The sequence below is a fragment of the Ilyonectria robusta genome (genome assembly GCF_021365365.1).
Source record: "Ilyonectria robusta strain PMI_751 chromosome Unknown BGZ61scaffold_37, whole genome shotgun sequence".
Classification (NCBI taxonomy): domain Eukaryota; kingdom Fungi; phylum Ascomycota; class Sordariomycetes; order Hypocreales; family Nectriaceae; genus Ilyonectria; species Ilyonectria robusta.
Genome location: NW_025764471.1, coordinates 248,079 through 274,457, shown reverse-complemented (window position 1 = coordinate 274,457; position 26,379 = coordinate 248,079). Strand labels below are relative to the sequence as shown.

The window sequence follows — 26,379 nt, the reverse complement described above, 5'->3', positions numbered from 1 at the left end:
ACGTCAAGACGTCACGGCCTTGTAAGAAGCTGGACTGGCTACATGCAAAATACCAAGTGGTCGAGGAGATTAACCCACACGCCTACAAGTTAGACGTGCCCGGACGCATACACCCGGTATTCCATGTGGATTTGCTCCGGCCCGTCGCTGACGACCCACTACCATCACAGCAGGTCGATCACGAGAGCGCCCCACCAGTGCTGGTGGACGGTCAAGAGATGTACCTCGTTGAACGTATCCTCGATGAAAAGAAGGAAGGCACGCACAAGAAAGTGCTCGTGAAGTGGGTGGACTATTCGAGACCCACGTGGGAGCATCTCAGTGCTGTACGGCATACGGATGCATGGAAACAATGGACAAAGCGGAAGAAGAAGAGAGTCAACTTCGAAAATCATCGTGAGATACACGCCAACTCTGGAGGAGGGGGGTAATGTAACGGGTCAGGCCCACTTGGCTGGCGGCTCTGCCGCCAAGCCCGAATTCTTCTCCACAGCGCCATCGAGTTGATTCTCGAATCTTCTATATTAAAGAAGATATAACGCGCACCCAGTTTGTATTTAGATTCTTTCCTTTCTTCATCTTGAAAGTAAACAGCATAGGGACTAGTTAGTTGAATCAACTCGCTAGAGGCCTTTCACATTTTGTATCAGTTGTCCTCTACGAAGAGCTATCGTGAATGGGCCGATGTGTATCCATACGCTCATTTCCTCGCATTTCGGCGTGACTCTTCCCGCGCCATTCCCGCTGCAAAAGTCCATTTTGCTACTGTTCGGGGACGAATGAAATTTCCGGGGTGACTAACACCATCTAGTTTAATTTAAATGGGCACAACAGGACCGTTGCCAAGCCCATGTGCCATGCAAGACGGCAAATTATTGGTGACACCGAGCAGGGATCCCGAGCCGCTGTCGTCACTCTGCTTGGCGGACACTTGACGGAGATCATTACAAAACCTACAGACCTAGCCGCGATCCAATTTTCCTTCGTTTTCCGTGGTTTAGAGTGCTTGAATGCGACGGGGCCGTGGTCAATTGATTGCTCGAGGACGTCTCGCATTTCGTATCCTAGGCGTCGCTGTCCTTCAAGAAGATCCATCGCAAACGAGAAGCGGGTTTCGAAAACAGGTCGTAAGTTGAGTGTGTGGTCCGACCAGGCGCGAGCCTTTGCGGAACCCTGAGCAATGGCTATTCGACGATGGGAAGGCTGGCATCCAGCGGACCTCAGCGGGAGATTCTGGAATACCATCAGCAAGAACTACCATCTCGGCTTCACGTCCTTCGGAGGACCACCAGTGCATTTCAAGATTGTGAGTTTGTCTAGCCTCATTCCTTACGGTGTAGCGCCAACTGGGTCGGCGGCATGCCTTTGGAGTGGACTGTTGCTAACTACCTGGACCTAGTTTCATGACAAGTTTGTGAGGAAGCTACAATGGATCGACGAGCAAGTGGTACCTAAGGTTATCTCAGTGTGATGATTGTGCCTGGCGATATGCTGAGCGATAAGCAGTATCAGGGGCTCTTCAGTGTGTGCCAAGCCTTCTCTGGCCCTGGCAGTACAAAGATGCACTATTGTATTAACCTCATTCACGATGGTTTTCTCCCTGCCGCACTGGGTTTCTTTATTTGGAGGTAAGACACTATGACGATCCACAACAACTGGGATACGTAATATGCTGACCCAACATGACCAGCCTGCCCGGAGCTTTGGGAATGTACGGCCTATCCGGCGGCGTCTCTAACATCGGAACGTCTCTTCCTCGACCTGTTTACGCACTTCTATCTGGTCTCAATGCCTCTACCGTTGGTATCATCGCCCTCGCTGCTGTCCAACTGTCGGAAAAGGCCATCACAGACAAGATGACGCGTATCCTCGTGTTCCTCGGCGCTGCCGCCGGCATGCTGTACAACGCTCTGTGGTACTTCCCGCTTCTTATGTTCCTCGCTGGAATCGTTGCCATCGTCCACGACTTCCGCTGGCTTCATGGTCCCGTCAAGGCGGTGGTCAATACGTTGAGGAATCCCGGGAAAAGGCGTCGGCACCAGACGAAGAAAACATCGAACTGCCGCCTCAGCAGGAAACCAGCCACGAGGACACCTCTACCAGACGAGCGAACCAGACGGAGGGACAGCAGGGTCAAGGCAAGGATGAGAAGACGGTACAGCCAACTCTTCCTCTCACTGAGTGCGGGCCGCCGTCCGCCGAAGGGGAACCCCGCGTTGTCCCACCGGAGCGCAACCTCAATTTCTCGTGGGAATTCGGTCTCGGACTCATCGTGTTCTTCCTCATCACCTTCGTTGTCATCATGGTTCTGCGCGGCGTCCTGCAGATCAAGTCGCTTCTGTTCAGCTTCTTTGCCAACATGTACCTCGCAGGTACGATCATCTTTGGCGGTGGACCAGTTGTCATTCCACTCCTTCGCGAATATGTCGTTGGCGAGAATTGGGTCAGTCCTCGAGATTTCTTAATTGGGCTGGCTATCCAGCAGAGCTTCCCAGGTCCGAACTTCAACTTTGCAGTATACCTCGGCGCCTTGACTGCGATCAACGGTGGATACAACTCGGCTACCGGAGCAGCGCTAGGTTTTGTCGGTATCTACGCTCCTGGCCTCATCACGGTCCATGGCACCATAGGTATATGGAGTGCTATTCGTGGCCTTAGGTGGGTCAAGTCGCTTCTCAGGGGCGTCAATGCCGCTGCCGTTGGGCTTATCTATACCGCGGTTTATCGCCTCTGGCAGATCGGATATATAGATGAGGGATTCCAGCAACGCACCAGTCTTGGATTGGAGCCGTGGTGGGTTGTCGTTACCGCCACGAGCTATGTTGGAGGCTATTGGCTTGGCGTAAGCCCTCCGGTTGCTATCGTCATGAGTGCCGTGTTCGGTCTGATTTGGTATGCTGTTGTCTCAGGTTAATCCTACACTTTGAGGCTGGGCATGTCGCCATGAGCACGTTTGCATTGTTCCCAAATCCCCGCTGTATTGGTTCAGAGCATGTCAGGTTGCGGGCACTACGAACAGAGGAGCATGGGAACAATAGGCCATTCATATGTCCCCCTTTCTTTATCTCTTGACCAGATGAGGACTCCCCGGCACATGGGGATTCTCAGCTCTTCAATTTAGATTGAGCATCCCCATTATTTGCTGAGACCAACCGTCAATCACTCCTTGTCCATTTACAGGAATGATGAATCAATAGCAGGAAGTGAACGCCGTAAATAAAGACGACCTCGATCTCTAATATATCTTGACTGATAATCAACAGGCTATTACAAGTGCCTCGTTTGAAGACCTCCGCTGGAATACCCAGTGATTCATTCCCATGCGTCAACACGTTCCTCTCGCAGAGCCTGGCTCGAACGTGCCCAGCCAGATCATAGCTACGTACCTGAATCACCATTTTAGATCTGCTACGCTTGTGTCCATTGAAACTGTAACTATTCCACATGATTGAATTCTTGCCCGATTTGGGGGAAAGAGTCTTAGCGGTTCTTTAGTCGACGGTCACAAGCACAGCCTCGCCCTTAACCCCATTGCCGACCGTGAAGGCCTTCCACCCCGCCTTGGGAAGATCAATGGCTTTATCCTCAGACAGAAACTTCATGAACACGCCATGAGTGACGACAACAATGTTCTTTCGCGCTGCAACGGCACCTTCGTCCTTCTGTAGGGATTCAACGAGGTCCCGCAACTTCTCCTGGAATCCTCTGGCTCGTTTTGCGACAGTGGCATCATCCGTGGTGTAGAACCCCTCCTTAGCGAACCAGTTATCGCCCAAGACGCTAAAGTCAAGGGCAGGAAACGCTTTCTCCAGCACAGCACGTTCAGATCCGGTGTCGCAGGGAAGATCGCTGCGCTCCTGCAGGTCCTGGTCGATGATAAGCCGGGCGCCCTTGTCTATGCCGCCGTCTTTGACGCAGTGCTTGTCGAGCACGTGAGAAAAGCCAGCCAGTGTAGTCTGCAGTGTGCGCACAAGCGGAGAAGTGAGGACCACGGCAACTGACCCAGAATCGGGGAATGTTTCGGTCAGGCCAGATGCCTGGGTGATGCCTAGAGTCGTGAGGGGCGGGTCCCTGTGCGAGAGGTCCTTGGAAACATTATGCTCCGACTCGGCGTGGCGGACGAGGTAAATGATTGGTGCCATTTTAAAAGCCGTGATAGTGCGTGCCTCCGCGTACAAGGTTCTGCCACGTCGCTTGATCCTTGACAGGAACGAATTCTGGGGTCCTGGTGCAGATTCAGAGAGGCCAGAGAGGGGCTTAACTCGCCTGACTTCCGAAGTCAATTTTGCTATCTCCGATACAGAGAATTGAGTGTTGAATCCAGGTGAAATCTTCTTCTAAAGTCAATTCCGTAGTTATATAAATAGTCTCCAGACCCGTAGACCAAATTTGCTGATCGAGATACCTTGTGAAAGGAAGAGATATCTGGTGTGGATTGTGCCCGCAAAACGCCATCAGCGTCCACTATGACGCCATCGCTTGTGCCTGGCGAACAGGTACCGCCCCGCGGTGTGCTAGCCCCGCCATTGGGTAGGCTAGCCATTGCGTGACAGCCAAGCGTCGTCCTGGCATGATTTTGATACGAGGAGCATGACATTCTCCACGCGTAAAATCTTGGGTCCAACCGGTACGACGAGTGCCAAAATAAGACTAGAGCGCAGCTTCTAATTGGACACGAAGCCTCTAACGGTTAGGGGTATTGGGAGATTATCAAGTCGCCATCCAAACTGAATTGGTCCCTCTTCCGGGGACCTCAGTGTTGCTAATAATATAAACAATAACGTACTTCATAAGCGAGCTGGCCAGATAAGCGAGCTGGCCACCCGCCCGTACCCACACCATGTTTTACTTTCAATCTGCTATTCCTCCACAAAAAACTATGGAAACTCTTAGCAAAGAGAATCGAATGGTCCTGGCTATCGAAGCTATCCAAAAAGACCCCCAGCTAAGCGCACTAGCAGCTGCTAAGATCTACGATGTCAGTCGTTCAACGCTCGGCACTCATCTCAAGGGAATAACTTCTCGACGCGATACCATGCCCAATTCGCATAAACTTACGGATCTAGAGGAGAAGACAATTGTTGAGTATGTCCTCGACTTAGATGCGCGATCATTTCCTCCCCGGCTTTGCGATGTGGAAGATATGGCCAATCGACTGCTCGCCGACCGCGACGCGCCTCCGGTCGGGAAGTGCTGGGCCACAAACTTCGTCAAGCGACAACCAGAGCTCAAGACGCGTTTTATTGACTATCAGAGGGCCCAATGCGAAGATCCCAATATTATTTGGGGCTGGTTTCAGCTTGTGCGGAATACAATCGCGAAATATGGTAACCAGGAGTCAGATATCTATAACTTTGATGAGACTGGGTTTATGATGGGTATTATCTCAACTGGAATGGTCGTTACGAGCGCCGAACGACGTGGAAGACCAAAAATGGCCCAGCAAGGAAATAGGGAATGGGTTACTGTGATCCAGGGCGTTAATTCCCAAGGGTGGGCGATCCCGCCGTTTATCATTGTTGCGGGTCAATATCACCTTGCAGCCTGGTATGATGAAAGAACTCTACCACAAGACTGGGTCATCGCAACCTCGGATAACGGCTGGACAACAAATGAGAGAGGCCTAGAATGGATCCGGCACTTCGATAAGCATTCAAAGACGCGTTCTTCCGGCTCATATCGTCTCCTTGTCCTAGATGGGCACGAGAGCCACCATTCGACCGAATTCGAACTATTCTGCAAGGATAACAACATCATTACTCTATGTATGCCGCCACACTCATCTCATATCCTCCAGCCACTTGATGTTGGCTGCTTTTGGCCTCTCAAGCAGGCCTACGGTCGACAAATTGAGAATATGATGAAGGCCCGAATCACGCACATTACTAAGGCCGACTTCTTTCCTGCATTTCAAGCTGCATTTCAAAGCGCAGTATCAGAAAAAACATCCAGGGGGGTTTTAGAGGTACAGGGCTTGTACCCTACGATCCAGAAAGTGTCCTTTCTCGCTTAGATGTAAAGTTACGGACTCCATCGCCTGCAGAAGGGGATCTCGAGTTGCCCAGCCTCTGGGTTCCAAGGACCCTGAACAAGCCAATTGAAGCTACTTCACAAACTGATTTTAGTAAAACTCGAATCAGCCGTCATCAGGGTAGCTCTCCGACATCAATTTTAGCTGCTATGGATCAATTTGCAAAGGGGGCGCGAGGAATAATGCACCAGATGACATTATTGAGGGCTGAGAACAAGGACCTTCGAGAGGCAAATGCGACACTTCGCAAGTGGCGTAGGGCAAAGAAAACACGTCTCCGGCTTTCAGGGAGCATGACAGTAGCTGAGGGAGAAGAGCTGCAAGATCAGAGGGAAATAGCTGAGCAGGTACATCAGGAAATACAGCAAAGTGGTGGTCGGCGGAGGCGGACGCAGACGAGGGAACGGCGATGTGGCACATGCAGGAGACTCGGGCATAATACGCGCACTTGCCAAGCTAATGTAGACATGTCCCAGAAAGAGAGTAGTGATTGATTTTAATTGATTTCATGTGTTGTTGTTGTTTTATCTTAATATTTGGGGGGGGGGGGGGGTGTGGTTAGGTGTTTCACTCGCTTATGAACTACGTTATAGCTCTATGCTTCAGCCATCAGTTATACTTTGCATTAGACAAGCTTGCCACCGGTAAACCTATTTGGCCTTGCACATCCTGCCATTATCAGCAACGGACCACTGCTCACTGCCGACGGCGTTGCGAGCGTAGAAAAAGCCGCGGTTGTCCCACTTCTTCTTGATAGTGAGCAGTTGGTCATAATTGCTGCCAAAGAACTCGGACTGAAACCTAGGCTGACGGAAATCAGCCTCATTCATATAAGCTCCACTTCCAGGGGTAACGGCTTCAATCTCAGGCATAATCTTCTCACTCATGAGGTTCTGAAGATCGAGCATCTCGGACCAAGGGGCGGTAAAGTTCCAGGGTGTCGTCAGAGTGGCGTGGACGAGGGCTTTGTTCCAGGCTGGCAGCACAGATTGGGTCTTGGAGTTGCTAAAGGGGGAAACGTTTGTGCCGACGCCGATCCAGGTGACTCCCTGCTCGACGATGCTCTTGGCGGTCTCGGTGAGCGCAGCATTGTTGTTGACGATGGTATCGCGGGGAATGAGACGGCCGCCGTACTGGGCGATGCCGACTTGGATGTTACCGACGGGCAGGGGGCCGAAGAATGTGTCGTAGTGGTCGTAGTACGAGTCCGTCTGGCTGTAGGTGACTGTATAGTTGATGCCCAAGTCATTCAGAGACTTGACAAAAGGCGCAAGAATAGTCTGAACTTCCTCCTTAGTCTTGTTGTAGGCGGTCAAGGGAGCAATTTGGAAGAAGGTGTTGGTAAAGTAGTAGACGACCATGGAACCAGCGTCGACCATTGCGGGGAGCTTGGAGTGAAAAGATCCGATGCCCTCGTAAAAGGTTGCCTGGTCGTTGTTGGTAGTGAAGAAGGCCAGGGTTGCACCGCCCACGTTGGCGTCGGGGAAGGCCTTGACAGTCATAGAGAGAACGACGCCCCAGTTACCGCCACCACCACCGTTGAGAGCCCAGAAGAGATCCGAGTTCTTGGTAGGCGAGGCGGTGACGACGCCTGAATCGGCGGTGATGACTTCGAATTCGAGCGTGTTCTGCGCCGAGAGGCCGAAACTCGAGCTGAGGGCAGAGTGACCACCACCTTGGGTGTATCCGCCCGTGATGCCAACGGTGGGACACTCGCCTCCGACGACGACGTATCCCGCATTGTGGCCCGCGCTGAGGATATCAAAGCCCTGAACACCGGCGCCGAGAGTGACAGCCCTGCCCGTGTAGCCGTTCGCGTTGTAATCGATGAACTCGATGTCCTTCAAGCGATGCGTCCAGACAGAGAGGGCACCGGCACCGGTGGAGCGGCCGTTGTAGTCATGACCCGTGTTACGGATGACAAAACGGATGTTGTTGTTGCGGGCAAAGTTGATGGCGTTGACGATGTCGGCCTTGGTGCGGGCCTCGACGGCGTAGCGAACGTAGTTGCCGAGTTCGCAGGCGCGGGAGCGAGGTTGAAAGGGGTCGCAGCTTTGGTTGGCGAACCAAGGGGCCATGACAGAGGAAGAAGAGTCCATACTAGAGTGTGTGTCAGCAAACTGGTAGTGTTTCTTTGAGGGAGAGTAGCACGCTGTTGGGTGAAAACACATCCAATCAAGGCGTCCCAAGCAACTGGTATATGTGGCGAACTTACTGAATCTCAGGCGATTGCCATTGACTCTGGAGATACTTGCACTCCTCAGCATCGTACGTGGGGTCATGGCAAGGAGATCCCAGCGGCACCGTCTTGATGAGCCGGCCATTGACGGACGAGTTGAGGCTCCTCCACTCATTGTCCGAAGGCCAGCAGCTATCGCCCGGGAAGCATTTGCAGCTAGACGAAGTGGCACATCCTTGGGCGGTTGCAATGGCAATCGCCGCCGTCAGAAAGCTTGCAACTCTCATTGTGGGTGCTGCGTTGAGAAACTAGGTAGCACTAGAGGCAGAATGTGAGCATGGGGAAACAGAAAGGTGAAACAAGATGGAGTGACATTACCTGTTTGAGGCGTCTTGACGGAAATGGAGCAAGCAATTGGTGCCACGGCCCGTCTTCTAGGGACCTGCAGAGAACTTGTGCATGAATGGAACATTCTTGGGGTACAGATCTTGAGTTTTATCATGCAGCACGATAACATGCAGGGGTCGTTTTAATGAGCTATGCGGCCGTGCCTCCACTGCCGTCGCTGACAGGGGTAGGGGGCCTGGTACCCCGGCAGCGGAGATCAAGAACGGATGCGGCGGCGGACCCGTCCGTGCCTATTCCAACCCCAGAGAACGGGAGCTCGGATTTTATCCCACACCCACTCCTCCCGCTCAATACAATGGTACTCCGTGATTCTTCAGTGATTACGAAGTCCTCTACCTAGGTGGAGTAGCTTGAGATAGGTTGACGGCTATCGACCTCGGTTAATGGCTGAGAACACACCCTTAGTGGGGACATAGTACATGAGACTCAGTTACAAAATATACCGCACATTAGACTTAGGTGGCATAAGATTTAGTAAACTCCAAGTGAATATGTCATCATAAAGGACAGTGTTATTTTAGTCAATGCCCCTTGAGTCCCACTTCCGCGGTGCATGTTGATGCCCGCGTGGCTGTCACTTCAGCGAGTCTCGTGTTTTTTATCCCCAGGGAGACACCCAACAGGCAGACTTTTTTGCCCCTGTTAGCCATGCCCACACTCCCTGCATGGTGCAGTATCGTGTCTGAAGATGTTGCAGTACCTGCTAGTTTAAGCCTTGTGCCTGCAGCGACCCTGGTTGACGGGTTGAGAGGGGCACGTCTTTTCTCAATCACGTTTTCCTCCTTGGTTTGAGCAAATTGGGTAGCCTACTCTGTCTTTTCTGTTCTCTTTTTTGCTACTCTGTTCCCTTTGTCTGTTTTTTAGTTCTTACATACGTGTGCGCAGCTAGCTTTCGACTCTCCAATCGCAGCCATGGGCTGGACGTACAATGTGCCGGGCGATCCTCCGACCACCGGTCCTCAAATCACCTCTCTGGCCATCGTTTTCACGGCCGTTGCACTCTTGACGGTCGGCCTGCGAGTATACGTGAGGGGATTCATGCTCAAAGCGTTTGGAGTAGGTACGGAACATCGCCGATCCCTTGGTCTTTTGACCCTTGACTGATTCCCCGGCTTTTAGATGACTGGATCAGCGTTGCAACATGGGTAGGAGATCTGCATCTCGGTTTGGAGGCTCTACTGACCATAGGTTCAGGTTGCGAGCTGTGGCTTTGCAGTTGTGACGATTATGCGTGAGCGCCCTTACATCAAAAATCGCCAAAGACAACCGACTAAGACAGAGCACAGAAACAAAATGGGGTCTGGGACTGAAGAGTCTTGACGATATGCCCCTGGAGAACTACTATGATTTCATGCTGGTCAGCAACCTGTCCATCGTCTCCCACGACCACGACTGACACAACCCGCAGCTGCAATTTATCGGCGCGCCATTGTAAGAGACCACCTCCTTTCCCCACGATGGTACCGAGACACCGACACGACGAACAGCTACATCTCTAGCATTCTTGGCTTCAAGCTGAGTCTGCTGTTATCCTATCTGCGATTCATGGCGGCGGGCTTCTGGTACAACACGACTGTTGGCGTTGCCGTGGCATGCACCTTGTTTCACATTTCGTTCTTGATTGCTCAGATCAACCTGTGCACGCCGGTAAGTCTTGGGAATGGACGACGTCAACTTGGATCAAGCTTAACACGAGTTCCTCCGCAGGTCAGGAAACAATGGGACACTAGTGTCACATGGGGATCATGCATCGATGGCGTGCCCATGTATACGACAATGGCCTCTCTGACCATCGTCTTCGACGTCATAGTGTAAGTCAAGGATCTCAACATGGTCGCGTGGGTGCTAATAACCGTCTCAGCATGGTGCTCCCTTTCCCAACTCTGCTCAAGCTCCAAATGCCCAACCGCAAAAAGTTCGTCCTCCTCGGCCTCTTCGCAATGGGCACATTCGTCTCCGTCATCCAAATCGTCCGCATCCAGACCATCAAGTCCCTCTCCAACCTCCTCGACTCGAGCCTCCTCATCATGTGGTCTATGGTCGAGAACAACTTGGGCATCATCGTCGCGTCAGTCCCGACGCTTGCACCGCTCGTGAGGTACTTTAGCGAGCAGTCAAGAGTCGGCAGCCGGAGCCGAAGCAAGTCCCAGGGCGACTCGGCGTACGCACTGCAGTCGACCTGGCGCAAGAACCTCTCGCGTCGCAATGGAGTGCAGGCCCTGGGCAGTGGTGTGGATCAGAGGGATGGAGATAGCGCGGAGGACATCTTGGGTCCGGCGAACGACAGGACGGGCTCTATGAACGAGGAGGGCATACTGCGGAAGACGGAGATTGTCATTGAGCACACCTCGCATGGCCCCCTGCAGGATGAGCAAGCCAGCCCTGGTCGATTCCACGCCAAATGATGGGTGTCAAAAGTTGTAGCGTTAGACGATTCGGCTGGAAAATAACGCATTTTACCTTGTTTCCGAGCAAATAATATTTCCTATTCTAACCGTTATCGAATACCGAAAATTCCACCCCAGCTTAGTGCGATGTTCTGTTCCTGCTTGTGCAATTTGGCGGAAGGATTCCGATTGATCGTGTCAACCGGGTCCCAGGTCCCAGATGTTCAGGCTATCAGCTCCCCGCACGCCGGGATGACAGGGGCCACCTCCAGACATCAGAAGCCGTGGGGCCCAAGAGCAACAAGGTACGGTACGGTACGTACGGCGTTGACGACCAGGAGGGTGATCTTGCTAGCGGGCTTAGAATCATGGGCCTGTCTGAAATTTGCAGATGCAGCTACAGGGACCCTTTGCTAGAGTGCTGGGGTTTTTTCGGCCGAGTGACTGCTCTAGGTATGGGCCCAGCGGCCGCGTTGGCGCTTGCAGGGTTTCCATGTTTGGTTCGGATGTCTCGGCTTGGCAGTCTACCGGCACGGCTTGAGAAAACTTGGCAAGGGATTTACAGTACAGACATGTACGGAGGTACGACAGGATCCCCACGGCCGGCGACGACTCTCACCTCCACGCGGTGCTGGCTGGGAAGCTGTGAATGCCTTTTGCCTGGGGGCATTTGCGGAGCTGAGAACCCGTTTCGATACGAGGATCCGAGAACGCATCATAACAATCTCTCACGTTGACAAATGCACTCATAGTTACAGGGTAAATTCACTTGCTACGTTTTTCCGCATTGGCACATCCATACTGGGCCCATGCCAACCCTAGGAAGCGGGACTTTGGAAAACAGGAGACAGAGATCAATACGGTATACGATATCATTCTGGAGACAGTCTCGGCCAAGTACAGGCAACCCCTCGACAGAAAAGACACTACGACAGTGGATGCAGCTACTCAAGAGCTCTGCTGCTCCATCAGAAGGTTTTATGATGGCTAAAGTGAAGGACGAATATATTGAAGCAATGAAAGGCTTGAAGAACCAGAAAGCCTTCTTGCAATGGCTTGAGATGTGGGAATCGATCAGCGCTCTTAATAGTCCAGACCATTTGGACTATTAGTCAAGACTACACCGTCACCAGGGCTCCTAATAGTGCAGACCGTTTGGACTATTACAGAGGAGCCTTTCAAAAGTCTCTGCTCACGCTAAGGACACTAGCGTCACGGGAAAGAGCAGGGTCCCACCCAAAATGTATAGTAGGATTCCCAATGTACCTACCGCTGTGTCCGACTTTCCTTGTATTCATTTCCTCCTTCCAACTCAATGATTTTTTTAATATGATGAGGGATGCGCTCAATCCAAGCCTGAATAGCTTCCTGCGGAAGCTCCTTCCAAGCTGCTTTCCAAGCTTTGACTGCCTCATGCCTTGACTTTGGGGCTCCTTTCCTTGTAGTCCGTCTCTTTATCCATGGCCAAGCCGGCTCAATAGGATTGAGGTCCGGGGAATTCCCACACCATAGCAGCCGGCTGATGCTATTCGCATCATAACATTGTTGCTGTATATAGTGGCTGTGAGCAGGAGCCTTATCTTCTTGGACCAAAGTGCCCGGGCGGTCCTTGGTACATTCCAAAGCAAAAGGAAACATCTTAGGGATCAGGATTGTCTTCTGATAGCGATACCAGTCAATACCGCCCTTGGACCCTCTCGTCAGCTTTCCGGACTTCTTATTCCATCGCCAGATTGGCTTCGGGCCGGGTAGTTGATGTAGATGTAATCGTCGTATTCCATTTGAAATTTCCCACTCTTCTCGCATAACAGCTTCAAGATCCTCATTCATTTTATTAATGATTTTTTCGGCTTCCTTCTTTTCGGCAGCAGTCTCTGGACCCCAACAGTGGCAGGGGCCCTTCTTATCATAGGAAAAGGCGCCCCAGAACATAAATTCAGATGCATCTTTCCATCGCTCCCGGATACAACTTCGAACAAATGCCTCATCGGCTTTTCGCCATACGCGATAGCTTCCTCGTCGATGGAGCAGGATAACAGAGGTCTCGTCAGACCAAATGACATTCTTCCAGTCCTCTAGGGTCCAGTGCTGGTGTTCAAGACACCAAGCCAGACGTGCCTCCCTCATCTTCTTCGTCAATCCAGGTTTCCTCGTTGGCTTTGTCTTTCGGAATCCAGCTTTCTTCAGTATTCGCCATACAGTGACGGCCGAGATCTCGATCCCATCGCTGCTCAGTTCGCCCGCAATATCAGCACACGTCTTTTCCCTGCCAAATCGATCGCGGCGAACCTTGGCGATGATCTCTATTCGTGCCTCGTCCGTCTGCTTCTTGGGACGCCCGGAGCGGTGCGCATCACGAAGGAATTCGTCATGGAGGGTCATCGGTCGGTGGTTGGGATCGAATCCGCGGGAAATAGCGCGTGCGTAGATGTCATTGATTGTACGGGGCGAAAGACCTGTTATCTCTGCAACTTCAGCTGTTGTTTTCCCGCCCGATGGGCTCTTGAAGACGACCACAAGAGCCCGGGTTGCAATATCGGTATTTTGACGCATTTTGGCGGTCAAGATGAGGGGAAAACAGGAAAAGTGAAAGAGGGGTGAGGTACCTAAGAATTTGGCTGGGTACATTCGCTTTCGGCACGATCCCTGTTTGTGGCTGACCTTAGCGTCCACGCGAGCAGAGACTTTTGAAAGGCTCCTCTGTAGTCCGGACTGCAATCCAAGATCAATAATCAATCCACGACGGGCGTTCGTAGATTGACGACTAGGATGATGCGTCCCTTGAAACGAGCCTTGTTTATCTGGATCGCACCAGTAAATTGATCAGAAATATCCAAAACAAAATGGTTGGCGCAGCAACTGTCATGGGTACCCTGGTTTTGTAACACCATGCCAACAACCTAGCGTACTTAGCGTCCACACCGGGCGTCCGTATTCCCTGCCCTGATCTGCAGTCTGGACTAATAGTCTAAACGGTCTGCACTATTAGGAGCCCTGACCGTCACCCGGGGCAACGCTGCTGTCAATTCAATTCAAAAGCAAAAAATAAGAGCATCCGATTGGCCAATTTTTATTCCACCAGTTAGAATGCGATATTAATTGCTTTTGAATTGAATGGATACAGCGATGCGAGTGTAGTCTGGACTAATAGTCCAAATGGTCTGGACTATTAAGAGCGCTGACTGTGAGTCCTAGGCTCTCAACGGTGTCTGGCACGCCAACGTTGTCAAGATGGCAATGAGGGAGGAGAAGAACGGGTGACCAGTTCTTTGGCTTTTGCCAGTAAGCAAGATAAATCTCGCCACGGAATTGGTTCAGTAATGACTTCGAAATCTTTGAGCTGTCGTCGGCCGCCACCGCTAGTCTGTACGTTCTCGTTGGCTCGGCCCCGACTTCTGCGTGTCTGCCACGCTAGTCTCCCCTTGGATGAGGGCAGGATGTGACCAATTTTGAGCCTGCAGTCCGCTGTATTCGCAATCGGATCCCTACGTCCGCTCTAGAGCCACGGCGCTGTCCTTCTCAACCAGAGTCTTGTTGCAATGCAGAACTTCAATGCCGAGGTACTCGATGGCCACTGAGGGTCGCGACAACCGACCGTGCTTTGGGCTCCCCAGATGCGTTTCAGCGCCCTTGATCGGGTGGTTTTTGAAATTGAGCCCATGCTCGTCGCATCGAAGAATGTACCATATGTCCCGCCGGAAACTGGACTATGATGTGCTTGATTGGTGCACCCCCATCTTGGAAGACTTCTTCAAAATTGATGGCCGTTTTGGGATTTCTGGATGGTTGATTCTCATCAAACCGATGGCAATCCTACCTATTTAGAGGCTGTGAGGTGGTCCGCCTTCGCTTGTGCTACGCTTGTCAATCAACGATCCGGTTCCGTAACAATCATGGGATACTCACGAGATTGATATGTATAACGTCCACTAAAGTGACTTCGTCCAGAGCAGAGGCTTCAGACCCAATGGTCAATTCATTGCAGTCGCTTGACTTGAGACGTGTGTTTTCTGACGTTGATGTTGGGCACGCTGAAACGGAAGTGCCCGGGCCATTCAATGGGTCAAGATCCGCTGTATTAGGGGTTGAGGAAAACGCGTTGCCAGGTCTCCGCGATATTCGCTGCATATCCGCCACGTGGCAGCTCAATCGTCCTGGATGTTTGGTTGCATTGAATTCGCGCACAGGCTCTGGGATTGTCATTTTTGCCTGATGTAGGGATGCACTTGACAATCAGTGCGGGACTTGTCGTCTAGCAGAATGCATCCAACATGGCTCCGACGTTGATGTGTTAACGGAAACCTCCGAGCAGAACATCGATGACGCTATCAAACACGGACATTCAAAGACCATCAGCTTCTTGCTTAGTATCGGCCTCCAAGTTGGTACAGCGGACGAGAATTCACCGGCTGCGTTGAAGTATGGCCGGGTGGCTATTCTTGAGATTATGCTGGAGAAGGATACGAGCTGGGCGAACTCCTGTACGCCCGATGGAGAGCTGCTCATTCCCACCAGCAACTATCGGTGGAAGGATAATCCTTCATACCATCTCGCAGTCGTGTCTTTCCTCACTAAGAAAGCGAACATCAACATCAATGCTGTCGATTGCCAAGGTAACACCATAATTCATTTCGCAGTTCAATTAGACAATATGCCGCTTCTCCAAGCACTACTCAAGGAACATCCCGACACCAGCCTTCCTAATCAAAACGGCCATACAGCATTGCAGCTAGCCATCGAAGCAGAACTGCCCGACGCTCTTACCCTACTACAATCTCAGAATCACAAACGGAGGGAATATCCTCTCGATCATAAGCCAGTATTGTGACGGGGTTCAGGTCCTAGTATGGATCAGGACGTTGGGTGTAAGCGGGTGGCGGTTACTGTCTGGTAACTGTCGTCAGTACGGGCGGTCGTTGTACGAGTCACGTCCGGTAATGGTTAGCAGGTGCAGTGAGCTAGGTAACCAAGTTGCATTGATAGCTGAGGAGCTGCTCATAGTAGATGTGCACTTCTCAGGTAGCTATATACTAGTTCTCTAATGGGGAATCACTGGGATCATAGATATGTTCTCCCCTTGGAAATCAAACAGCTAGACCTCAAGGAACAGAAGTATACCAACGCGCTCGTGCTTGAGTACTTGTTGCGCCCAGAGAACGGCATTGCTCTGATGACGCAAGACCTGGACGGCGCAACATTCGACAGCAAGTCTCTCCTTCATCTGGTGGCGAATCTGAGCTCCAACACCCGCGTCATCTTAGATGTTGGCGCCCAAGTAATCGACCTTAATAATCTGGAGTTTGCGAAGGAATGGCTGAGTTGTTACGAAGGGGGCTAGCAGACCCAAGCTGCCATTTTCTTCAACGACTTCGATGAGATTGTTGTGCTTGATCGATCTGGAAAAGTCGAAGAGCTTCAGACGTCACCATTTGCGATCAATTAGATCAGTGCCTCGTTCTCCTCGACGATGCTCACACCAGAGGCACAGATCTCAAGCTCCCAGCTAACGGGCTCGGTCTTTGGCGCGCTGGCGGTCAAGATGATCCAACATGCGGAGGATCTCCTCATGAGGGACTCTGACCGGCTCCCTTCGGGGCTCGAGGAGAGCCTGTAGAGTGGCATCGTCGAAATGGAGTCTGACTGGCCCTTGGGCCCTATTCTGAGTGCGTTGCCGATCCACATCTTCCAATGTACGGCGGATCTCATCAATTGGGACTCTGACTGGCTCTTGCCGGGGCATGGTAGCAAGTGGATATGAGCCACGGGTGTGGTGAGGAGGGAAAGGAGAGATCAAACAAATGGCGCGCCATGTTTGACGTGGAAAGTGGTCGAAACAGAAGAGAGTAAGTGTCGGGCATTGAAGGTTTCAGGCCATGCCGTCGGCGGGCGGGATTGTGGAAAACAAGCAATCGACCGCCACTTGTAGAAAAGAAACAACCGACAGCCACCGATAGGACGGTCTTCCCGTGCCACTGACGACAAATCGCAACCATTTCAACCATTTCTGTAGCTTTAAAAAGGCGGCAGATGAAAGGAGCTCCGTGGATGGACGGACGGTGGCGGAGCTCCAGGAACGGTCCCTCCCGGTCCCTTCCCGCAGAAAGCAAGAGCCAGCGAGAGCCGGGCCGGGAGCTGGGCCAGGTCAGAGATAAGATGAATTGTGGCTCATGGTGGCTTAGTGGCTAGATAGAAAGGATCAGGGCGCTAAGTGGCCCGGGCGTTGGCCGAGGGCGCGGAAGGAAGAACCTTTCGTTCCGAAAGGCACAGGAGACCGGTCCCTACGGGCCCGCCAAGGCCTTTCGGAACGAAGCTTACGGCATGGCTTGGAGGGCACATTGGGCGTTAAGTGATCCGAGCGTTGGGAAGAAAGAAAAGAAAGAAAGACAGTGTTTGAGGTCCTGCGTATACAAGCTGGTGGCAGAACTGAGAGTTCCCCTTTAACTTCAGGATCAAGATTAAACTTTGATGTCCTACGATTAAGGTTCAAAGTCCTAGACGGGGATCACTTGGAGATATAAATAATAAAGCCCCAAGCATTCAGCATCCCTGCGCAAACCAACATTCAACAACAACAAGCGCTGTCGTGTCACAATCCAGTGTCTTTCTAACCTTTCGCGTAGATTGAATTCAGTATTCCACCATTGCGAAGACTTATAATGATTCCATGGCACCGATAGATTACTCGAAATGGGACAACATAGACACAGATTCCGAGCCAGAGATGCCGTCTGCAACCCCGCCACCTGCTCCAGCCTCCTGGCACTCGTCTGCATCCACTTCGACGGCAACACACGGCGCTTCAGGGCCCATCTACGCCATCACTGTCCGGTGCGACGTGGAGAAAATCAGATACCCACCTTGGTCCCCCACCACAATACCCGCGGACCATCCTGTTTTCTCGCATGCCATTCCTCCCGTCCCAGGGCTCATTAAGGTGCCGCTGGTCCTCCACCGCGTTGGCACTCGGTCCGCCAACCGTGCCGACCTCGACAACCAGATCGCCACGTATCTCAACATCAACCCCGACTCGGGCTTCGCGCCTCCGGCGTGGCAGTTACATGTCGGTACCATCGTGGTCGCGCGCAAGGACAGGAAGCCGTTATTACCGCACCATCTTGAGGGCGTGTGGATGTACTGCGACCACATTCTGGACCTCTTCGGTGAGGGAGAAGGTGCGCCGAGATGGCGGTATAATCGGCAGGCCTTTGAAGAGTGGTGGGTAGGTTATTGCGAGGAACAGAAGGAGTTTCGGCCCGGAAAGGGCGGGGAGGAGGATCCGGACGATTGGCGGGCGGTAAGGTCGCCGGTGCCCTCGCTGGGGCCCAAGCTAAGGCGGGAGCACGAACGGGAGCAGGAGCAAGAGTCGCCCGTGCCGGTGCCCGAGGTCGTGCTGGAGCTGGACTTGAAGCTGGGGCTGGGGCTGTCTGCTGTGGTAGGGGGAGCTTCTAGGCTACAATCACCAACGACGTAAGGATGTTATTGATGCTAATGGAATGCATACGAAATGGTAGGGAATAGCTTCAAATTGAGCAGGTGGATCAGATTGACGGTACATCAAAGCCTGAAAAAGTGACCTTCTTCGACCCCCTTGTCGGTAGGTCCGCGCTATCTAAACTTATGCCTCGTAAAGTACCGTACCGTACGGAGGGCCTTTTCAAAAGTCTTGTCCAACGCTAAATGCGCCACATCCCTCAATCCTTGTCGGCTACCTGAGGTACAAGGTGCAGAACCCAGGTACAGTAGGTTAGCTGCTATATCCCCTACAGCTTTAGGGGCTTTAGGGGGACTACCTTGTCACACAGTGAGTGCAAGCTGCTATAAAATTAGCATCCTTTAGTGGATAAGATCCCAGAGGAAGTACTTGACGTACTTGGCCCAGCTACAGCCGCCAGATTTCCCATTTTGAACTAGCGCCAGGACAAGACTTTTGAAAGGGCCCTCCGTACGGAGGTTGACGCTTGAAGTAATGTTAGCTTCGACCCACCAGGCAGGGGGGGTAGCTTTTCTGAGGCGAGACACAACCAGTACAATACACGAGAGGCAAATACTATTTGAAATTTTGCTAAGAAATTCAGAATAATTAATATTAACATATAAAAAAGCCTGAATAAATAAAAATCATTGAGATACTCAAAAGTAAGCTTTAAATGCCTTATTACTATTTTATTATATTTTATCTTTGCCTTATTGTGTCGGTATATAGGGTAGACTTACTCTCTGGCAAGTAGAGACATGGCCGGTGTGACCAAATTGACCCCCCTGCTTGCGTGGGGCGATTCTAACATTATTTCAAGCGTCAACCTCCGTATAACAGCCAGAAATCGCGAGGATGCACAGGTTACTTTAGCGACAAATTGGGTTTAAGAAGAACGCTAGAATTCGGCGAATTGGGGAGTAGATCGGCACTTCTGCCGTTAGGTCCCAGCTGAGGTCTCCACATGTAATCAGCTGGCTGCGTGCATATTGTTCTTGACCGAGAGGGTTTTGAGTGTTCCTGCCGACTTATCCGAGAAACCTATCGAAACACAACCTAAAGAAGCAGCTTCAATTACCGGAAGTGTCGGTCAGAGCTGATCGGCGCACTCGTACCAACTAGATTGGTGCAGGTCCGCGAGCCAGTACACGGTATTCTGCTTCTAGCCGAGCAGAGCTAGTAGTGTCATCACGGCGACTGCAAACATCTACAGAGTAGCTCCGACGCTATTGCGAACCATGAGTCTGTTGGCAGCCAGATTAATCATAGCAAGACGTATATTTTCAAGCTGCCGGCCTAGGATACTCTAGTCAGTTGAGCCGGGCCTGGAGCGGTAGTTTATATAAAGGGCTGGCTGATAGCACAACCCATCCGCTTCCAGGACCTCTTTCACTTTACAAACGGCGAGGTATTTGCTGGCTCTTCGCATGATTATATTACCCATACTGTCTCTGTCTTCTTCAACATGGTCCAATTCACCTCCACTGCAGCCTCGCTTCTCGCCTTGGCTGGTGCTGCCGTCGCGGCTTGTAATTATGGGACGAGCTTCTTCCCTCGCGAGGCCAATGTCCCCGTTGGTGCCTTTGGCTACACAGGACTGAACGGACCGTTGAACTGGTACGGCCTCAACAAGACTGCCAACAAGCTCTGCGCCAAGGGCCGCAACCAGTCCCCCATCAATCTCAACGCGTCTATCCCCGTGTCACCAGGCAAGGTTGCTGCCTTCAAGGTGGACAACTACCCCCATGGCTCTAAATTCGAAAATCTGGGTACCACAGTAGAAGTGCCGGCTAACGGCACGCTCACTGCTGGCGGTAGGACTTATAGTCTGGCCCAGTTCCACTTCCACACCCCTAGCGAACACCGCGCTGAACTTGAGTACTTCCCAATGGAGGCACACTTTGTCTTCCAGGCAAAAGGCAAGCCCTATACCTTGACCAAAGCGGTCCTGATCCCCTTCCATCTTTGGCATTGCTGACAGGTCCTAACAGACAAGTCCATTGCAGTCGTGGCCTTCCCAATCGCCCTAGGACTTGCCGACCCTCTGCTGGCATCCGTCTTTACCTACGTCAGCGGTGCTGCGACGCCAGGCCAGGCTACCCTCACAGGGCCCCTGATATTTACTGGTCTGGAACATCATTTGACATCGAACCCCATCTACCAGTATGAATAAAACCAGCCCCTAGACCTACATGCAGACAGCAAATCTAACTCGACATAGTTACTCTGGCTCTCTTACCACTCCTCCCTGCTCAGAATCTGTCGAGTGGATAATCAGCACCAAACCGCTTCATATCGACGAATTCACTTATAATAAGGTGAAGAGCGTGGTAAATTTCAATTCGCGATATACACAGAATACTCTCGGCGGCATCAATCTCCTCCAGAACATCGCTTCAGAGCTTGCCTAGTCCTAGCATTGTCTCGGGGGCAAGTACGGAACCTCCGATATTATAAATTAATGTACTTGACTGTTATTTAGATCTGCATTAATGCGGTTATCTACCTTTGGGCTGCATTCTTCAGCAGAGCGAACATTTTATTGAAACGCTAAATGATGCTAGCGAGATCAAGAAAGGGTTATTTTACGTATGAGGGCTGAGGTAGTAGAAATGTGCATTATTATTCATAGATCAGAAGTTTTTTATTGAAAGTTCCTAAATACTCACTGTGCTATCAAATTCTGGAACTGGGCTGGGGCCCTTCGTTAATATAGTCACTAGTGGAAAACCCTTTACAGCACAATCCGTGACTGGAATGAACTCCCGTGAGTCTCACATTAAGAACCAAGAACGTTATGCTCCTCAATGGCTACATCTAGAACAGAAGCTATACAGCCCCTTCTTAGACCACCGGGCAAAGCAAGATATAGTCACATCGGCGTGGTTCGGTATCAAGGCGCCGCCGTTATTTCGAGACCTACATCCCGAAATCCCTTAGCCCTTCCCCTTCTCCTATTGTTTCTGGCGGGCCTGCTTACGGCGTCACATTGTAAAGCGCCGAGTGACAAAACAATCGTGTCATTCTTAAAACAGAAGGAGGCTTTATTACTAGCATAATTTTGCCTATTTTAATTTTGTTTAACATTACAAACTTACAGACCTGGAAGAGAACGTCGGCCATTTAGTTTAGTCTGAGTACTGGAGAACTGGAGAGGAACGATTTAAAATGGAAACGGTATTGCTCCTAATGTGCACAGAGCTTCCTGGACTCCCGCCACTAAATGCCAACACAGACAAAGCGTCCCATAATCTTCGTCGCTCACAGCATTGGCGGCCTGGTCTGTGAAAATGTAAGTATGCTGCTGTCTTCTGCCGGCACCAGTCTCATCGAACACGCAGCCCCTATTTTAGTGCTGGCTGTCGGATGGAGGCCTTTGAGGAGCGAAAGCAGGACTCAGGATGCATTTACTTCCTTACCATGCCCCACCACCCTTTCGGACGCATCACCCTTTGGGACAGCAAAAAATCCACCAGCCCATATAAAACTCAACCACATCACTTATAGAGATTAGGCTCAATTTTGAAGTTATTCGCAAGCCGTCACCTTCAACGATTATGAAAATGACTGAAGATCATTATACGCAATTTGTTTGGTTGATTGGAACACTGGGGAATGTGCGCACCCCTGTAGTGCAATATTGGCTGACAGCCACCAAATTTCCTCCTGAATTCACTCAACTCTCTTTCTCTCAATCTTCAACAACGTCATCAAAATGACTCGTAAAAGGCCTCGACACGTTTATTCAGAAGAAGCTATTGCTAACGCTATATCAGACGTCACAAACAAGCATCTATCCCTCACCAAGGCTTGTCAGAAGTGGGGAGTGCCAAAGCAGACCGTCTCCAATAGACTCAACGGACAAGGTGCCTTAGCCGATCAGATTCAGCTAAAAGCACGTCTCTCCAAGAATCAAGAAGCTCATTTAGTCTCCTGGATTCTTCGTCAAGAGTCTTTGGGTTATGCTCCCTCTCACAGTCAGATTCGTGCCTGTGTCGTGGCCCTCCTGAATCAACAAAATGACAAGGGGATATTGGGGGCCAACTGGGTAGCCAGATTCATCAAACGTTATCCAGAGATCAAGACCAAGCGTGGAAGACGTCAAGAAGCCAACAGGTTTGACTCATTCACTCCCAAAGCCGTGAACTGGTACTTTGATATCCGAGAAATGTGACGGGACAAGAGCACGAACGAGGTCGAGTGCGACTTGGGCAAAATGATTGTTTACAAGGAGAGAAAGAGATTCCTAAGGAAAGCTCTGACTTAAGCTATTTACACAATATTCATAAAGTGAGACTATTCATAAAGTATGAAAGTCACATGATCGTTCCCTCACAAGAAAAGGAATATGGATGGATCAAACCGGAGAACACCGTTAACATGGACGAGGGAGGTATTATGTCCGGTTTTGGTGGGTATTCATGCCTTTATTCATGGATGTAACTGATCAGATTGATTCCATTAGGCCTGGACAGTTTGGTGGTTGGAAGTGCAGAGCCTAAGAAGAAGGCATTTCTTAAGGGCTCCCAATCCCGTACCTGGACCTCATTCATTGAGGCTATCACCGCAGACGGGCGTGCTCTTAGGCCTGGCATCATTTTTAAGGGCAAGGAGCTCCAATCGCAGTGGTTTTTGAACGAGTTTCGGAAAATAGCTGATTGGCATTATATAACCTCATCCAACGGGTGGACGGACAACCACATCGCCGTTAGGTGGCTCGAAGAGGTGTATATGCCACAGACTAAGCCTGCAGATGCCTCTGACGCCAGACTTATCATCATGGACGGCCATGGAAGTCATGCAACGGTACGTTCGTCACTTCTATTCCCAAAGGTCAATGTTAACATAAAGTGGTAGGACGAGTGGATGACCTTGTGCTTTTTGAATAACATCTATTGTTGTTATCTCCCTGCCCACTGTTCTCATGGCCTCCAACCATTGGATAATGGAGTTTTTAATGCCATGAAGACGGCATATCGAAAAGAGCTTGATAAGTTGACTTCTCTCACGGATTCCGCACCTGTTGACAAAGTCAATTTTATACGGACTTATGCCAAGGCACGGGAGATCGGGATGACCCCAAAGAATGTATTATCCAGCTGGAGAGTAACTGGGAATTGGCCAGTCTCCAGGGCTAAGGCATTGAGGCATCCAGAAATTCAATAAGACAAGGCAGAGAGGCCAGAGAGTGGGCCTCCAGAATCTAGTCCTTATTTGGGCTCAGACGATACACCAAAAGTCGGGCGTCAAATCCGTGATTTGGGCAAAGGCAAAACCCCTAGCACTCGACGACGATATAACATTATAGCCAAAGGCTTTGAAGCCCAAGGACAACTCATTGCGGCCCACAAAGTCCAAATTGCCAGCCTGCAGGAGAAGGTAGCCCGGTTGGAAAGAGGAAAGAAGAGAAGGGCCATACCGAACCCGAATAGGCGATTCATTGCCCTCAGCGAGGCTCTGGCCCAAGATGAAGGGATTCCGGAAGTTGTAGACGGCGGATTGACTATTGTGGTGGAACTTGACTCGGAGGAGGAGGCGGAATCAGACGTGGAGATGGCTTCAACAATTCAAGTCGGGACGGTGCTGGAGTCGCCTCAAATCACCACCAGGTCGGGTAGGGTCGTCAAAAAGCGACGATACGAATAGAGGAGTCAATTCTCTACGGAATGGTATATTTCGTTTGTGTATAACCTCAAAATTGATTAGGTACCTGGTCAATTCAATTGGTGGTTTTTTGGTGGGAACGGCCTCAGTTGTTAGTCCCAAAGGGTGGTGCGTCCGAAAGGGTGGTGGGGCATGGTATATTTAGGTCAGGCCCGCTATTATAGAGTACGTCTACAACTTGCCCTCCCGCCACGGGGCCCGCACCTTATACTCCTTTGCCTTCCTCCCTTACATGGGCATATGGCCCTGCATCTGAGGCAGCCAGCGGGTGCAGTAACCAAAGTCGTCGTCACAGTCGCAGCAGTAGTCCACGCAGACCAGGACGCCGTTGATGGCCGCGCTCGGGTCCCTCATCGACGGTGCGGAGGTCGTAGCTCCGCCGCCGTCGCCTCAAGTTCATTGCCGAGGAGCCGGTGTGGTGGCCCACGCAGGTGTGAGACATCGAGAATAGGGCGAGAAAGATATGTGGCTATAATACAATACAATACAATTTATTACGCCCGGCGGCACCAGAGCCGAAAGGACACTAATTACTAAAATACATATACATTGCCCAAATTGTGTCATGGTCTCCTTCAGCCCATATTGAGTCCTCTTGTTGCTTATACTTCCTTGCCTATCGCATGTTCCTTCTTCTCTGCGGGTTCCCATGGGTTAGTAGTGTTAACGGCGAACTAGCTTGAAGCCTACCATACGCCACCACCCTTTCGACAACCCCACCCTTTCGTCAGGCAAAAAAAAAATTCCCCCACCAAAACTCAACACTTTCATTTACACGCAGCTTGACCAGAATAAAAGCTATTTGCAAATGGTTGCTTGGTGTAAACCTACAATTGATGTATCTATTGATTTTTAGGCCGTTTTATCAGCCTCCCCGACCGGGTGGTGCGCTGAGGTGGTACGATTTCTTCTCCGACTTCAATTACCGAAGCAGCCTCCGATTCTGACCCTGACTCCCCGGAAGAGCTATAATTCGCCACAACGTGCTTCCTTTCGCTTCCTTTTTCGGTAATCGCTTCTCCAGAGGCTAGAGCCTCGCTAAGAGTCATAAACCGTTTATTGGGATTCGGAACTGCCTTCCTCTTCTTCCCTCTCTTCAGACGGGCCAGTTCCTCCTCCAGACTAGCAATCTTCACGCTATGCGCTATTAACGTCTGTTGTTGAGTCTCAAAGCCTTTGGCTATCACGTTGTATCGTCTCCGTGTCTTTGGTGTTTTGTTTAGCCCAAGATCGCGAATTTGGCGGCTGGTTTTTGGTGTATCGTCCGAGCCAAAATACGGCGCCCGCTCTGGAGTCCTCCTTGGGCTGTCATTCGGCTTATCCCCTTGGATTTCTGGGTGCCGCAGAGCTTTGGCACGTGAAATCGGCCAATTGCCAGTAACTCTCCAGCCGGAGAGTATATTCTTCTTCGTCATTCCCGCTTCACGAGCCTTGGCGTAGGCTCTGATGAAATTGACCTTATCCATCGGAGCAGAATCAGTCAATGAAGCGAACTTTTCCAACTCTCGTCGATATGCGGCTTTGGAGGCATTGAATACTCCATTGTCCAACGGCTGGAGCCCATGAGAGCAGTGTGCTGGCAGATAGCAACAATAAACGTTGTTCAAAAAGCACGTGGCAATCCATTCATCCTTCCGTCGCTCAGTAGTGACCTTGAGCTGAAGAAAACGAAGAACATACTGTGGCATGACTCCCATGACCATCTAAAATGATTAGTCTCGCGTCAGAGTCGTCGGCAGGCATGGTCTGGGGCAGATAGACTCTTTCAAGCCATTCAACGCCAATGTGGTCGTCAGTCCACCCGTTAGGTGAAGTTATGTAATGCCAGTCGGCTATCTTCTTGAATTCATCAAGAAACCACTGTTTTTGGAGTTCTTTCCCCTTGAAGATTATGCCAGGAGTCAAGGCGCGGCCGTCAGCAGTGATAGCTTCGATGAACGAGGTCCAATTTCGAGTTTGTGGTCCCTTGTGACGGTCAAGGTTCCCAACGTAGTAAACCGTAACCCGATTGGTTTATGTTGGCAGTTGTGACGGGGCGTAGTGTGCTGAGCGTAGGGTTGCGTATCACGTCTGATAATGTCAAGAAATATTCTTGAGTAATCAAATTGTATTGAAAGCTGGAGAGCTATCTCGACATAGGAAATGTGCAAACGAATGGAACTATATACTTCCTGTTTTTGTGGGTCGAACAGAGTCGAACAGAGTCGAACCGACTGTGTTCGACTTGCATGCGGAC

At 51.0% G+C, this 26,379-nt stretch overlaps 8 protein-coding genes across 8 annotated transcripts; 6 read left to right on the top strand and 2 right to left on the bottom strand.

Annotated features, from left to right (window-relative positions):
- Nucleotides 1–1,180: 1,180 nt before the first annotated feature.
- Nucleotides 1,181–3,196, top strand: BGZ61DRAFT_510405 (chromate transporter-domain-containing protein; the record flags this gene model as incomplete). The annotated part of the gene is made up of 5 exons (XM_046252060.1): nt 1,181–1,306; nt 1,400–1,447; nt 1,507–1,628; nt 1,691–2,132; nt 2,162–3,196. The coding sequence occupies 5 exons, from the start codon at nt 1,181–1,183 to the stop codon at nt 2,912–2,914; spliced, it is 1,491 nt and encodes a 496-aa protein (XP_046096148.1). The 3' UTR covers nt 2,915–3,196.
- Nucleotides 3,197–4,472, bottom strand: BGZ61DRAFT_464332 (phosphoglycerate mutase family protein). Its single transcript, XM_046247478.1, has one exon. The coding sequence runs from the start codon at nt 4,140–4,142 to the stop codon at nt 3,492–3,494; it is 651 nt and encodes a 216-aa protein (XP_046096147.1). The 5' UTR covers nt 4,143–4,472; the 3' UTR covers nt 3,197–3,491.
- Nucleotides 4,473–6,681: 2,209 nt separating this feature from the next.
- BGZ61DRAFT_432957 (uncharacterized protein) lies at nt 6,682–8,687 on the bottom strand (the record flags this gene model as incomplete). Its single annotated transcript, XM_046243897.1, has 3 exons — nt 8,589–8,687; nt 8,247–8,528; nt 6,682–8,131 (listed from the first exon to the last, which is right to left on the bottom strand). Exons 2-3 carry the CDS (start codon nt 8,495–8,497, stop codon nt 6,682–6,684), a joined length of 1,701 nt encoding a protein of 566 aa, XP_046096146.1. The 5' UTR covers nt 8,498–8,528; nt 8,589–8,687.
- A 469-nt stretch (nt 8,688–9,156) lies between these two features.
- On the top strand, nt 9,157–11,149 carry BGZ61DRAFT_464323 (uncharacterized protein). The gene is made up of 8 exons (XM_046247477.1): nt 9,157–9,678; nt 9,738–9,763; nt 9,813–9,849; nt 9,905–9,975; nt 10,027–10,049; nt 10,106–10,265; nt 10,326–10,429; nt 10,480–11,149. The coding sequence occupies exons 1-8, from the start codon at nt 9,531–9,533 to the stop codon at nt 11,021–11,023; spliced, it is 1,113 nt and encodes a 370-aa protein (XP_046096145.1). The 5' UTR covers nt 9,157–9,530; the 3' UTR covers nt 11,024–11,149.
- A 4,105-nt stretch (nt 11,150–15,254) lies between these two features.
- On the top strand, nt 15,255–15,833 carry BGZ61DRAFT_369448 (ankyrin repeat-containing domain protein; the record flags this gene model as incomplete). The annotated part of the gene is made up of 2 exons (XM_046241956.1): nt 15,255–15,434; nt 15,504–15,833. Coding segments are annotated over 2 exons (510 nt in total), but the record flags the coding sequence as incomplete, so codon positions are not given.
- A 146-nt stretch (nt 15,834–15,979) lies between these two features.
- BGZ61DRAFT_464309 (uncharacterized protein) lies at nt 15,980–16,613 on the top strand. Its single transcript, XM_046247476.1, has one exon. It carries the CDS (start codon nt 16,047–16,049, stop codon nt 16,341–16,343), a length of 297 nt encoding a protein of 98 aa, XP_046096143.1. The 5' UTR covers nt 15,980–16,046; the 3' UTR covers nt 16,344–16,613.
- A 1,056-nt stretch (nt 16,614–17,669) lies between these two features.
- BGZ61DRAFT_369546 (uncharacterized protein) lies at nt 17,670–18,476 on the top strand (the record flags this gene model as incomplete). The annotated part of the gene is made up of 1 exon (XM_046241958.1): nt 17,670–18,476. One exon carries the CDS (start codon nt 17,670–17,672, stop codon nt 18,474–18,476), a length of 807 nt encoding a protein of 268 aa, XP_046096142.1.
- A 1,382-nt stretch (nt 18,477–19,858) lies between these two features.
- BGZ61DRAFT_464302 (alpha carbonic anhydrase) lies at nt 19,859–21,108 on the top strand. The gene is made up of 3 exons (XM_046247475.1): nt 19,859–20,398; nt 20,471–20,642; nt 20,701–21,108. The coding sequence occupies exons 1-3, from the start codon at nt 19,945–19,947 to the stop codon at nt 20,888–20,890; spliced, it is 816 nt and encodes a 271-aa protein (XP_046096141.1). The 5' UTR covers nt 19,859–19,944; the 3' UTR covers nt 20,891–21,108.
- The last annotated feature ends 5,271 nt before the right edge of the window (nt 21,109–26,379 follow it).

Coding starts and splice junctions, on each gene's coding strand:
- BGZ61DRAFT_464323 (XM_046247477.1), top strand. CDS start 9,531: ATGGGCTGGACGTACAATGTGCCGGGCGATCCTCCGACCACCGGTCCT. Junction 9,764..9,812: donor GGATCAGCGTTGCAACATGG/GTAGGAGATCTG, acceptor CCATAGGTTCAG/GTTGCGAGCTGTGGCTTTGC. Junction 9,850..9,904: donor TGCAGTTGTGACGATTATGC/GTGAGCGCCCTT, acceptor GACAGAGCACAG/AAACAAAATGGGGTCTGGGA.
- BGZ61DRAFT_464332 (XM_046247478.1), bottom strand. CDS start 4,142: ATGGCACCAATCATTTACCTCGTCCGCCACGCCGAGTCGGAGCATAAT.
- BGZ61DRAFT_464309 (XM_046247476.1), top strand. CDS start 16,047: ATGGGGAATCACTGGGATCATAGATATGTTCTCCCCTTGGAAATCAAA.
- BGZ61DRAFT_464302 (XM_046247475.1), top strand. CDS start 19,945: ATGGTCCAATTCACCTCCACTGCAGCCTCGCTTCTCGCCTTGGCTGGT. Junction 20,399..20,470: donor CTTTGTCTTCCAGGCAAAAG/GCAAGCCCTATA, acceptor AGGTCCTAACAG/ACAAGTCCATTGCAGTCGTG. Junction 20,643..20,700: donor ACATCGAACCCCATCTACCA/GTATGAATAAAA, acceptor AACTCGACATAG/TTACTCTGGCTCTCTTACCA.